This window comes from Colletes gigas, unplaced genomic scaffold (assembly GCF_013123115.1).
Source record: "Colletes gigas isolate AHSC1104 unplaced genomic scaffold, ASM1312311v1 Colletes_gigas_Sc00004, whole genome shotgun sequence".
In the NCBI taxonomy this organism is placed as follows: Eukaryota; Metazoa; Arthropoda; class Insecta; order Hymenoptera; family Colletidae; genus Colletes; species Colletes gigas.
The window spans coordinates 10,676,552-10,690,125 of record NW_025106633.1 but is presented as its reverse complement, the minus strand read 5'-3'; the positions used below and the strand labels follow the sequence as shown (position 1 = coordinate 10,690,125).

Sequence of the window (13,574 nt, the reverse complement as noted above, 5' to 3'; positions counted from 1 at the left end):
GCGAGGCAACAGATTCCTCCTTGTTACAACCTCGACTTTATTCCATCGGACGACTCCTCTTCTATAAAACTCTGCTACGTTCTATTGGAACGTCTAATCTGATCGTTGGGCACGCGGTATACCCCTAAAAAGGTGAGTATTTAAACTATTTGCGATCCTGTTCGTGACGAGGAGAGCGGTTTCTCCTCGTTGGAGCGTGTTTGCCGACCGGTCGACCGGTCGACCGGTCGACCGGTACAGTTCCTAAAACATAAACCGTTCCTCTTAACAAAGCCTGTCGCTTTGCTTTCCTTTCAGATGCTGATCGGTGGAGCCGTAAGTTACGTTGCTGGTAGGCAAGCTGTTCGCACGGTTTACTGGCGAACAGGGAACAACGGTCGTCTGTTGAAGACCGCCAAGACCTGCATGTTCCAAGGACCGCCGAAACCCGCGCCATCCTCGACCTCGGCTTTTCAAAGTCGTTCTCACATAGGGCCTATACCAAACGGTGCCTTTAAATATTGAGATTATCAAGCACTCGACATGAAACTGAACCAACGAATCAGAACTAGAGAAAGAGGGAGGCCGGACGAAATGAGACTGTATAAGGAGGCAACAGTAAATTACAATTTGTACATAATTATTACCAATTTAAGTTAACTCGTTGATTAATAATATGACTGTCGAAAAATAAACAATATTTATTTTCTTATAAAACTACGAAATTCTTTTAATTATTCTACCCATCCTTTCCATCCGTAAAATATGAGAATGTGATTAATTATGGAACCAATATCGTTGCTACGTTTTCTGTAATCTTTCCATGGGACGGGAAATTCATATTCTAGTCTGATGGATCGCGATCCTTTCCCGACGATGCTTTATTCGAAATGTTGCGATGTTGCATCGGTGAAGAAAATTCTCGAAATTCTACTTTTCGATATTAAACGTTCTTGTTTGTGTCTTGGTTGGTCGTGTTTCCATTGTTCTCTAAATGGATTGTTAACTCGTATCCCCAGCTTTGTCGCGGCAACGAAGAAAAATTCCAAACACGCGCATCCACCGCGTTTACATACGAGCAACTCGGTGATATCGTCAAAGACGCGTCACGATTTAACATGTATCGTTTCTAGCGTAAACTGCAAACTATTCGGATAGTCGTTTGGTTAGAAAATTATCAGGATGAAAGGACCGTTTAAGACCTAACTCGATTAAAATTCATTTCTTATCGACCGTAAGGGTCCCTCCGGTAACTTGGTCGATGGCAGACTTTTAAACAGACACATCAATTTGTCGACAATTTTCTAGCGTTAGTAGCCATGTAGGTAATTGGAATTCCTGGAGTTGGCGAGATAAAAGAACGCGAGCGATGATGCGGGTCAAGGTTCGCAATATTCGACATACCGTTGTCATCGACGGCACGGTAAAGGTTTCCCTAAACACGGTTTTAAAGGCTATTCTGCTCGTAAGAATAATCCTTTTCGCATTCAAGGTTGGACGAAGAACAAGTTCAGGATAATTTTAAGGGTGAAAGCACCGTTCAAAGATTTTAGAAACCGATTGGGACTAGGATAATAATGAGAAATTTACAGGTAAACGTGGTATGTCTACGACGTACGTTTTAAGATAATAGTAGAAGAAGAAGAAGAAGAAGAAGAAGAAGAAGAGGAAACAAGGATCAAGAGAAAATGAAGAAAAGCAGAGTAATCTGTAAAGAGGTAATGTGAAAGATAGGCGCGAGAATTTACGCAAGTCTTGAATCCTAAAATAGCTATGACCGTAAATATAATTGTATAGATAATAAGTTGGGGTTGGTAAAAACATTTCCAAGGTGTTTGACAACTCGTCGAAGATCAAGGATCGAGGATCGTTTGGAAAAATTCTTCGTCTGTTGATCAAGAGAGGGAGGGAGGGAGGGAGGGAGGATTGGTCGATGGCCTTGATATTTCTTGTAAGAACCTCTAAAGGGGAATTGCTCGATAACGTCGTAAGAGGGAGGTTCGAACGGCCATCGTTGGTGTCGACTTGACGGTGGTGCACGCGGGGATGGAAAGTTGCGCGGGCGCACTGTCAGGACTATCGATTTCGCGAGCAAAAGGTGCCACGCACGGTTGGCATCGATTCGTCGTCGGTCGTCTAAAAGAATTTTAGTTGGTGATTCCTAAAAGACGGGACGGATCGTTCGCTGGAGGAACACCGTCGTCGTCGTCCATCGAGGATTGCCGTTAAGATCGTCCTCGTCGTGTCGTCGTCGTCCTCGTCCTCGTCCTCGTCCTCGTCGTCGCCGTTTGTTCGTCGCGCGACCAGCGAACAAAATTACTGGTTCGATTCCTTCATCGACGCGACGTGCGCTCGAATAAAATAAACGGAAAGATAGAGGATAACAATATCGCTGTCCTCTTACCGCGGCCCGGCTCCGTTGGGTAAAATCATGCAGAACTATGGACACGAAGATTACGATTACGGGACGACCGATGGAGGATCGCAACAGGGTACCGGTAGGTCGTTGCCCCAGGTGCCAGGTGCGAGGCCCATGGTAGATCCTCAAGCAAGCGGCGAGGTCGATCCTAGCTTGTATCCTCAGCCGAAGGAGGCAACGAACAAGATACGTGGCAAGAGCGACGTGATCGAGTACTTGTTCGGATCCGTGGACCAAGAACTACTCACGGTCAAGACCTTTTATTTTTTCTTTTATTCGGCATTTGGCTCCCTGTTCCCTCTGATGGGCGTCTACTTCAAGCAGATGGGCATGAACGCAGGTCAATGCGGTTTTTTGATCGGACTGAGACCTCTGATCGAGTTCCTCAGTGCGCCCTTTTGGGGTTCCTTGGCTGATAGGTAAGCGGATAAATATATCGCTGCTCTCACAGATATGTGTCAACTTGATGGAAGAGATAAGAACGCGCGTGTGTGTGTGTGTGTGTGTGTGTTACGGCGGTCAGGGCCACCGCGACCAGATTACCATTTTTATATGCCCAGACCAGGCGAGGCCAGGCGAGGCCAGGCGAGGCCAGGCGAGGCCAGGCCAGGCACCCTCGATGCATACAAACTTGGTCCCTGTTTTAACAATCTTGTTATATTTCTTAAAAAATCTTTCAAAATCTCTTGTCCGGTTACTGGTAATTGGACATTGTGACCTAGATTATATCAGGCGTGTAAAATGTGATCGAGTGGCTATGAAAACGATCGGTAGATAAAATGTTCGATGAAAAGCAACTATCGCCGATAACGCGAGTACAACGTCGATGAACGCGTAAGAAAATTCATTCCTTGTAGCCCATTCCCTTACCGATTGTTACGTTCACGTAGGTATCGATTAGCAAACGATAGTAAACGATTTACAGAACTGAGAAATAGTGGCTTCTGTTCCAGATGGCAGAAAGGCAAACTGATTCTTTTAGCTTCGCTTTTCTGCTGGATCATCTTCACCCTTCCTTTGGGTTTCATTCAACCACCAGCTACGTCTTGCTTGGTTTTGCGTAATAATACCGTGTACCTGAAGGCATCCTCTCCCGAAGAATGGATCGTAAAGAGATCGGTAAATCTCGCTGAATTCTATCGTCGTTCCGACGACGACGACGACGACGACGACGACGATGCCGCCGCCGCCGCGACCGCCGCGACCGCCGCGACCGCCGCGACCGCCGCCGCCAAGCGTTTGGAAGCGAGTGGTAACGCCGCGATCGAGAGGTTACGGAAGAACGATGACGCGGCTCTCGAGCCAGCAACGAGGCTGATGCGTTCGCGACGAAAGATCCAAGATGCGTTCTCCGGTAAGAGGGTACCAAGGGAGGCGGTTAGTACCGAGGACAGTCCTGTCGAGGACCTCAAGTACAAGCAGCTCGTGTTCGAGGATAACGCAAATAACCCCGAAGCAAAGACCGTCGATTTCGAGACTCTGCAAAGAAGAAACCGACCAGCCGATATCCTCGAGTACAAGCGTTTCCTTAACGTAAGCCTTCTCGTACGTCGTTACACACACCGCGTCCGTCCTCCGTGATTCGATCCTGTCTTATTTTCAATTGTCGAACATTGGTATTTTAGAACCAACCTTTGGACGATGAAAGGCCACCGAAGAAGGCATACGCGCATACGAAACCCCGAGTGAAACCGCCGCCGACAAAGATTATGGTAAAACGCGAGCTGAATGGAAGAGACAAGCAAGAAGAAGAGGAAGAAGAAGAAGAAGAAGAAAACGATAACGAGGAATCCCTATCCCTGTCCCTGTTGGGTAAACGGCGCCGGTTATCGATCAACGGTGTTCGTAAACTAACGCTCATGGAGGACCAAGAAAAGAACGAGCAACGAGAACGAGAGTCGAAGAAAGATGAGACGGAAGCGGTAGGAGAACAATATATAGAGGTACCGTTGCTCAGGACACGACGTTACGTTAGGGTGCCTCACTCTGGTCAGAGTCCTCACACGGTATCTTACGCCGCGAACTACAACGAGCGAGAAAACAAGGAATGGGTCAAGCCTCTGTTCAGCTCGATCGTCTACAGACTGCCGGTAAACGTCCCTTTTATCGTTATTCTTTCAGTTGTGCACCACCACCACCACCACCACCACCACCACTCTGCTGGTTGGTCACTGACTGACTCTGATCTCACCAAGTAAACGCTATTATATTTTAGGACATTCAAAAAACCTTCTTCCTCCTGTTGCTATTGGTGGTGGTAGGTGAGTTCTTCTCAGCGCCTGCGATCACGTTGGCGGATTCGGCTGTCATCACTCTGTTGGGCGAAGATGCGGATAGGTAAAGTTCCCTGAGTTGAGATCGAAACGAAAGGGAACTATTCCTCGGAAACTCGAGCTTTCCTTTCGACCTTAGGTACGGTCATCAGCGAATGTTTGGCAGTTTGGGCTGGGGCTTGGCTATGTTTTTCGTTGGCATCGCGTTGGATCATAGCACCGCGTTTACCAATCATCCCTGCGGTCCAGACGCAAGGGAAAAGAACTATACGATCTGTTTCGCGATCTTCAGCGTCCTGATGGGCGCCGCGCTAATCACGGCCACGCAAATCAACTTCAAGTACGACGTAATCGCTTCGGAGCCGGTAACCGATCACTAAATTTTACTACACCGAGCCAATTTCCTTTACCTATTTCGTTTCTCTCTTTATTCGTTATTTAGGAACCGATCAAACCCCCGAGCGAACCGACCAGGGAGGAACAGTTGCAGAGTCAACTCTCTCAGCAGCTGAATCTACCGAGTCTTCAAGATTCCTCGGCCGCGGTGAATCCGAAACCTCAGCCGCCGGAAGGCAAGGTACTTGCGTTATTTTCATTCAATCGTTCTCTCTATTATCTTACATTTACCTTCGTTTCTTTCTCACTAAAAATAAATGTTTCTTTCAGACAAAAATGTTTGCGCAAACGATGCGAGAGATCCCGGAATGGGTGACCGTACTCAAGCAATTCAAAGACGTAAAGTGCGCGTCTTTTCTCTTCGTGGCCTGGTTCATGGGCTTCGGTATCGGATTGATCTTTACCTTCTTGTTCTGGCATCTACAGGATTACGGTGGCACTCCTACTCTCTTTGGTGTTGCTTCCGTGATTAATCACATCTCGGAAATATTCGCATACTTCTTTAGCTTCAAACTGATCCGTCAAATCGGCCACGTAAAGGTAATCCTCGTTGTCGTCGTTGTCGTTCTGCCAAAGACGAAACAACAGCGGCTTCGAATTTTCACTTTTTAACCTAATCGTCGTTTCGTTAACACGATTCCTTCGTTGGTTCGTTGGTTGGTTGGTTGGTTGGTTGGTTGGTTGGTTGGTTGGTTGGTTGGTTCGGCAATCGGCCCAATCTTAAATCATCGAACATTCGTTTTTCAGGTATTGTGCATGGGATTAGGTGGCAACATTTTTCGTTTTCTCTATATATCCTGGTTGACCACGCCATGGTGGGTGTTACCTTTCGAATTCATTCAAGGGATAACTCACGCCGCTGTTTGGGCTGCCTGTTGCAGCTACATAGCTCATAATACACCTCCGCAGTTACGCACCAGTGCCCAAGGTGTTCTTCAAGGTGTCCACCACGGTTTAGGCAGGGGATGCGGTGCTGTGATCGGTGGTATGTTCGTCGATGCATACGGTGAGTTATTTTTAACCTCGAGCATAGAAATAGCAAAGCCAGTAAGTTTATACCGGACGGATATTAGGCGTTGATCGGTGAGACGCTAACCCGAGCGAACCGTGGTCGCGTGGACACTTTTCAGGAACGACAGCGACGTTCAGAGCCTATGGTTTGCTCTGCATCCTCGTTCTCGGTGGATTCGTCTTCATAAATTTCTATAGGAAGGACACAGGTTTTGTGTCGAATCTGCCGCAAACCGAGGATCCTCGTCAGGTAGCAGAGGCTACGCATTTAGCACCGCACGGTGTGCCGAGCAACGCTATACCTCGAGCACTCAGCTCCACCCGTCTGCACGAGTTGGCTAATCAGGAATCGGGATACGGGGCTACTTATCAAACCACGGCCGGTAACCTAGGTGTGCCCGGTGCGAATGGAGGTGAGCGATACGATAACCACGTTACACCACCTCTAATAATACCCTCGATGCCCGACAATCTTCTTCTTCTTCTTCTTCTTCTTCTTCTTCTTCTTCTTCTTCTTCTTCTTCTTCTTTAACAACCGACCACAACCATCTACCAATCTACCAATAACGTTACAGGTCCCGTGAATCCAACGAATCCATTTCTGAACGATGGAACCGCCGCCGGAGGTGGATACAATTACGGTATGACTGGCAAAGGCGAGGACGAGTATATCCGTAGGAGCTTCCAGGTTTAGTAAGATCATTCTAATTCGAACGTCTTCGCGACGAAGACGCTTCTTGAAAGATAAATATCGGGAAGAAAATGATAAACTTCTACGCAAGGCTATACTCTCTGAACAAAAATTTCTTTTCCTCTGCTCTTCGCACACGCTTCGCGCCTCTGACGATACCGACGACCCTTTCGCTTTACCACCCTCGATCGACGCAGTAAACTAACGATTATTCTGATATTCCGTTTATTCTTATCGACAGCTTTACAATGAAGCGGTTAGCCGGGAATTCGATCTGGTCAAGCCACCGCCGATAGTAACCCATCTTCATGCTCAACAACCATGCACCAATCCTTTCCATCAGCACGACTACGAGTGGTAACGGTCCCGTACCATCGATCCCGTTTCACCTGATCAACGTGCTCACGGAATACTACTGGTCGACAGCGGCTCGTTCTCCAAAGAACCAATAAATAACCAGAACGAGGACCAGCAGGTTCGGAGAGCTACGGCGACAAATGTTTATTCGCAGAGCCAACAGATGAGCCGGAAGCTCTTTGGTGCCCTACCGAGCTGCCTCGTTCATTGTACATATGTACATTAAAACGACGAAACTGATCGCAACCGAAAATATACCGTGAAAATCTATCCTCGTTAGTTTATTAGGACATTTTAAAGGTCGTGATAATACGAGAGAATACCAATCGAGAATGCCTACCGCCAAAATATATCATATTACTTTTTATTTTTATTTTATTTTCATTTTAAACAATTCATTATACTTTTCAATCGATTCGGAATTAGATATCCGAGATTATACATAGAGCAGAGTACACAGCGTCGAAAAGGTCCAGTCGATTCATCCAATTTCCTGCACGATTCGGTTAAGACGAACCAGCCAATTCCAATAGTGTCTGTTCCTCGAAGCATTCGACACGATTGAATCGTTCCAAACGGCGACTAGCAAACGATGACGCGCATTTCACGTTACAAAAGGCACACGTACTTATGTAGGTACTGGTATGTATGTACCTACTTGGTTAGCAACGGGATCGATAATGCTTGTCGGGGTACCAAGGAGCTTCAACGAAATGGGATTTACGTCAGCGTAACGGACGAAGCGAAGCGAAGCGAAGCGAAGCGAAGCGAATCTCCAAGGTACGAATCTCGAACAATTAACAAAAGCACGCGCGAAACGATCTATGTACACACCGAATCTGACGAATTGGAATATTTCGAACGGTGTTGGCCTCGCGGTACATATGTACATGATCCTCCCTCCACGGTAAAAATGATCTGCTCGCAAACTTGAATCAAATTTCATTCGAGCATAGTATATAAGCATAGTCTGTTGTTCGGTCGCGTTTAGAGAAAAGAACAGTGTGAAAGCTGCCGATGCTGGTCAACCGAACGTTTCACAATTTTTATGCTGGCCCAGTACATAATTCCAAAGTCTTTTACCGAATGGATCAACAACAAAGTATGCAAAAGTTTCACGAAACCCAGAACCGAGATAGAAAGAGATCGCGTGCTACGCAGGCTACTACTCCGTACAAATGAAAATACCATTCTATACAAAATAACACCATCTTTCGACACTTGAATCTATACATTGTAGATACATACATACATAGTATGTATATTCCTGACGCGCGTAGTACGACGCAACACGATCTCCGGGCTCGCTAACGAATATGAATCGACGAGAAATTGTAGGAAAACGATTTTATTTATGATCGATCGAGCCTTTCCGTAAACGCGTGATTGTTGGAGAAGAAGGATTGCCGACAAAAGTGTTTCTTATCGTCCGAATTGGAGAAACGTTGAAATTCGATACTCGAATACTGCGTCCTCGAATTGTGAACGCGCCTCGATCTAATATTGTGTATTTACAGAAGCGCAACCGTGTCCTTTGCTACTCGTTTCATTCGGTCCTACTGAATCCAGCATCTTCCGGACAAAAGAACAATTTTAATTGGATTGTCAATGAAAGACACGAACATCGCACCACCAACGGTCATTGTAAATAGTTTCCCCCCTTTCTCTCTATCTCCCCCTAATTCTCCTATCTTGCTCTCCTCTCTCTCACGCACGCGCACGCGCACGCACGCGCGCGCGCGCACCCACACACACACCCACATTTTCGTGTGAATATTAAAAACCCAAAACCCGTGTTTCTCGTTCGTTGTTGTTTTCTATTTTTAGGCTGAAACGGTGCGTGCTGTGTCTGTAAAATGCTTCACTTTTACTGTAATCGAGTAGAGAGTAACTCCAAGTAAATCATACCGTTGTATCGTTTATCGTGTAAACAGATACGTTATCTCGTGGTAGGTGTACGATATTGTTAAATAATAGAAATCGATCAAGTGGGTCGGTGGTAAAGACGGAAACCAAGACCAGCATCTTCGACGTTGAACATTTTACGAGACAACTACATACATATTAGAGATGCACGTTTGCCTGATCCGTATGTTTGTCAACCGAGTGAGCAACGATACGCGCAGTCCCCGCTTAAACTATTTTTTCCTTCGTTCGAAGGAATACGAACCGTAATTATTCGAATCGAACACCTCGTAAATCATAAGGATCGAAGAAATTTTTTTGAAAGTTTCTTTGAAAGAGATCGATTCGGACAAGCGTGCAAACAGCTTCATTTTTCTCGCGGTTACGTGTTTACGAAAGCAAGATAAACGAAGCTGATTCTCGTTTACCATGGCACAAGCTAGAAATAATGTTGTATCTATATACCTCGTCATAGTTGAAGTTAAACTTAGCTCGTTATTGTTACCGTAACCGTACAAATAGTACCGATTACATTATTAATCCCAAATCTCTACACGGGAATGAACACGGGATTACATTCTGTGCTTGATCACCCCTGGCAGCAGGTATTACTTTTCGAGAACATCATCCACCGAGATTTAATAGAGTATTGCTCCAATATATGCAAACATTCCGGACTGGAACACACACGAACACACACACACACACACACACACACAACATTTATCGAGTTAAAAACCAGTATCCCGTTCGTATCAGATAATAGCACCTAATGCAAACTAAAAACTTATATGTTTCTTCTGTACTTCCACAAGAACATTATCGATGGGTTGGCACAACTTTCCTTATTAAAACAAGTCCAAACATTGCCTTTGATTGAACATATGTATGTAGTTGACAGAGTTTCAAAAGTGATTCGATAAAACGTACAATGAAAAATAATCCAAATACAATAACGTTTAATCTGATTTTATTTGGCTAAACTTTATCGATAATACTCTTGTGAAAACGGAATGAGAAAAAGTTTTTAGTTTGCATTAGTGACCGACGCATGACTCGATACGCATGCCAGGCAGGCCCCGTTCGAGTCGGAATAATTCTTTTGTATGCCTGTAGAAATAAAACTGTTGCATATAGTCAGGCATTCCTGTTAACTTAGACGTTAAACAATTTACGTAACGAATTAACGCGCGAACGAACCGTCGTAATTAGCATTTTCAAGCGCAGTTTCCATCGGATTTGTTAAATATCGAATAAAGGAACGAATAACGCTACCGATCAACCTTTGTTGCCTTATGAAAACCATGCACACGCACGATGATGCAGAGGAACTGGAAACACGGTGTACTGCAATAAATGGTTATAGGCTAAAGAAAGAACGTATCAAATTGCTTGCTCGTACCTTTGAAAATTTTTTCATTTACCAATATTCGAAAAATTTCCATGCGTTCAATTTCTGGCCAAATTTATACAAGTTCTTGTTCGAATGGAGCCAGTCGTCGTACGTATGCCTTAAACTTTTAAATATTTTTACCGAGCCTGATATTAAATCCGTTTAATGATATCCGGTGAGAAAGCGTACTCGAAATAAATACAATTAAACTAGCACTGATATTTCTTTTCCATATTCTTCAACGTGATTCGCAAATTGGACGTTCGACGTTCGACTTTCAACGCTCGACGATTCTTGACCAAACTGCAGAACAACGTATCGTTTCATTGCGCACTAAAAATTGCCAGTGTCCAGTAGCTGGTTCCAAGTGAACTTGATCGGATAACGCAAGCAACGCAAGCAACGCAAGCAACGCAAGCAACGCAAGCAACGCAAGCAACGCTTGGACAACGTTTACTACAAAGTCTTCCCTAACGTATAGATAGATATACATATACCAACGATGATCTATTATTTAAACATTTTTTTGACAGAGCTGTTCGAAAACAAAACTACTTATTCTCAGCGTTTTATAGAACACGGTAGAATCGAACGTACTTACAATGTAACGGTTTAAAACGGTTAAACGAGATTAAGAGCCGAAATTTAGCGAAAACGATCCAAGGCAATAGACAGAGAAGGAATTCTATTTTATCTCGGGATTAATTGTTCCATGCGTGTTTTGTAGGGGTGTGCAGGCGGGCTGGCGGGCGGGCTGGCGGGCGGGCTGGCGGGCGGGCGGGGACGGGTAGCCTGAAATTAAAGCACCAACGGCCAACAAATCGGCCAACGAATTGTATGTATGTATCAGGATTCCTCGAAATCCGAATTACAATTTCAGACTATCTGCGTACCCCTGATGGTTAATGGTTTTAAAATATTTTCGTTAATAAAAGGAAGAGAATACGCGCGCGCGCACAACAACACAAGTTCGGCAAACTTGATACATATCACGTACGAATTAAGATTATAATAAAGTAAATTGAAGAAAAATTCATATAGCATTTGGAGAATAAATTGCTTCGCACATGGTTGCTTCGTTCAGTCTCGAGAAAATAAATTATTTCAAGCGATCAAGATGCAAGAGCCCTCTGTCATGGTGCTTTTCGATCCATTACACCGACGACTTTAAGTACTCGGCACACACTAATCACATGCGCACGCTCTACGTTTAGTACGATTTTACAAGACTGAAATAATCGTAATTCGAGATAAATTCAATCGTCGAAAATTACATATCGAGCAACGGAATTGAATCGATCGGTGAAAAGGCTTATCGAGGGATTCGTGTGCGAAGCGCCATAACGATAACTGTACTATAGGTATAGCGACGTCGATAGATTATCAAAGGAATAATAATATATAGCAACGATATACATACACTTAAGTAATATACAGGTAAAAAAAAAGAAAAAAAAAGATATCATTTTTCTTAAAGTTTCTAAATATTCTTTCCTATCGCATCCTAACCGTAAACGCAACTTATCGGTATTCTTATTCATAAATTGGTGTACATACGATTCACGGTTTACTTTTTTTTTAACCAGGGGCGACGAACCGTCGTGTATTGGCTGGTACTGGAACGAACACCTCTGCGGCTATCGGCGTAACATTCTTAATTCTTATTCAAACAAATAGAAACAAGCCCGTCTGTTTCCTTGATTTGCGGCTCTGATAATCTATTTACGTCCGCTACGGGGGCGCTTTTCGTTCCAGCGTCGACCGATCGGTACCGCGATAGGTATAGCGTGACTAAAATCGACCCCCGATTAATTACGATACGGAAAGCGCAACCCCTTTTAATATTCATTACAAAGTTTCGTGTAGAATTATCTCGAGAAACCGTTCACGTTCCTGCACGATGATAGGTCTCCTCCGATCATCGATACAGGTACTTAGGTACAGTGTTAAAATAAACAACGGTCGCGATACAAACTTCACCGTTTGGTAAATAAAGGTTTATTATTCGTTATACTTTTGTTTATCGATTTTTTACTTATTCTTTCGGACATAGTTACAACTAGAGGCACTAGTCAAGCTTAAATGCTAGCCGACTACCAAGTTCGTATTATACTCGATGTTCTAAGACTATGTTTCTCCGTGTAAAATCGGAGACGAAATCCAAGATGATGTTAAATCGTAATTTACTAAAGGCTAATGTCATATCTTAATCGTTTCGAGACTAAAACTATCGTCGTACCGTAAGTATGCTCTCACTCCCAAATTTTCATCACTGACCATTAAGTGGTTTTGCTAATCAGTACTGATCGGTGTGTGTAATGTGATAGGGTACATAGTATATATGTATATGTATATGTATATGTATATGTATAAAGTTTGTGTACGCGACACAGTTCTTAACACGTTCACTGTAGTACAAAACGTACATACGTGCCCGATATTCTAATAACAAGATATATTGGTAACTTTTTTCTATTCTTTGTATACTGCACACGGTGTACTCTGCCAACTGAAAAGTTTCCGTTGTTATTTGCCCGAACAATCGGATTAAAAATTCTGCCATCGAGTCTAATTGATCGTTGCTCCGTCAAATATAAAAGTCTTTTAAAGAAAAACCACTGCAGCGAACGTGTTAAAATTATGACAAGATTACGGAAGAGTTCGAAAAAACAATAATCCTCATATCCTTGCTCTCTCTCTACACGATAAAAACGCTATATTCTAAGAATGTAAAATAACAACTTTTCCTTAAAATCGCTCTATATTAATTGAATCGCGTGAAAAAAGGATAACACGCGTCTTTCGATCGGTTACTTGTGTATCGCGTCCGCTACGGACCATTCTCTCGATTCCTTCCTATATGTATACACAGGCTCGTTCATAAATACATGTCCGTACTTCAGGGAATTAATTCACATGGAAGAAAATGCTCGATGTGTCTCGAATACACGCTACTTGAAAAGTACTCACAAATCTTTGCCATTGCTCGCTTCTGTCGCGTACGCGATACATTTCAAATGGTCCCACAAGTAACAATCTAATGGTACACCATCGTTTTAACGCTTTTAGAATCGTATCGAATTTCTTTCGATTCAGATATTGGCTGCGAATTTCGATTATTAACAAATTTTACCAACGCATGTCTTCCTA

The 13,574-nt window shown here is 43.9% G+C and overlaps 1 protein-coding gene across 1 annotated transcript; it reads left to right on the top strand.

Annotated features, from left to right (window-relative positions):
- Window positions 1-2,101: 2,101 nt before the first annotated feature.
- LOC122405130 (major facilitator superfamily domain-containing protein 6) lies at window positions 2,102-13,559 on the top strand. The gene is made up of 11 exons (XM_043409652.1): window positions 2,102-2,817; window positions 3,352-3,931; window positions 4,024-4,488; window positions 4,614-4,735; window positions 4,811-5,036; window positions 5,114-5,248; window positions 5,338-5,607; window positions 5,815-6,073; window positions 6,198-6,491; window positions 6,654-6,766; window positions 7,011-13,559. The coding sequence occupies exons 1-11, from the start codon at window positions 2,411-2,413 to the stop codon at window positions 7,128-7,130; spliced, it is 2,991 nt and encodes a 996-aa protein (XP_043265587.1). The 5' UTR covers window positions 2,102-2,410; the 3' UTR covers window positions 7,131-13,559.
- Window positions 13,560-13,574: the final 15 nt, after the last annotated feature.

Bases quoted from the DNA above. Each gene is read 5' to 3' on its own strand.
- LOC122405130 (XM_043409652.1), top strand. From the start codon at position 2,411: ATGCAGAACTATGGACACGAAGATTACGATTACGGGACGACCGATGGA. The intron at 6,492-6,653 runs GTGAGCGATACG...ATAACGTTACAG, and splicing joins TGTGCCCGGTGCGAATGGAG to GTCCCGTGAATCCAACGAAT. The intron at 6,767-7,010 runs GTTTAGTAAGAT...TCTTATCGACAG, and splicing joins ATATCCGTAGGAGCTTCCAG to CTTTACAATGAAGCGGTTAG.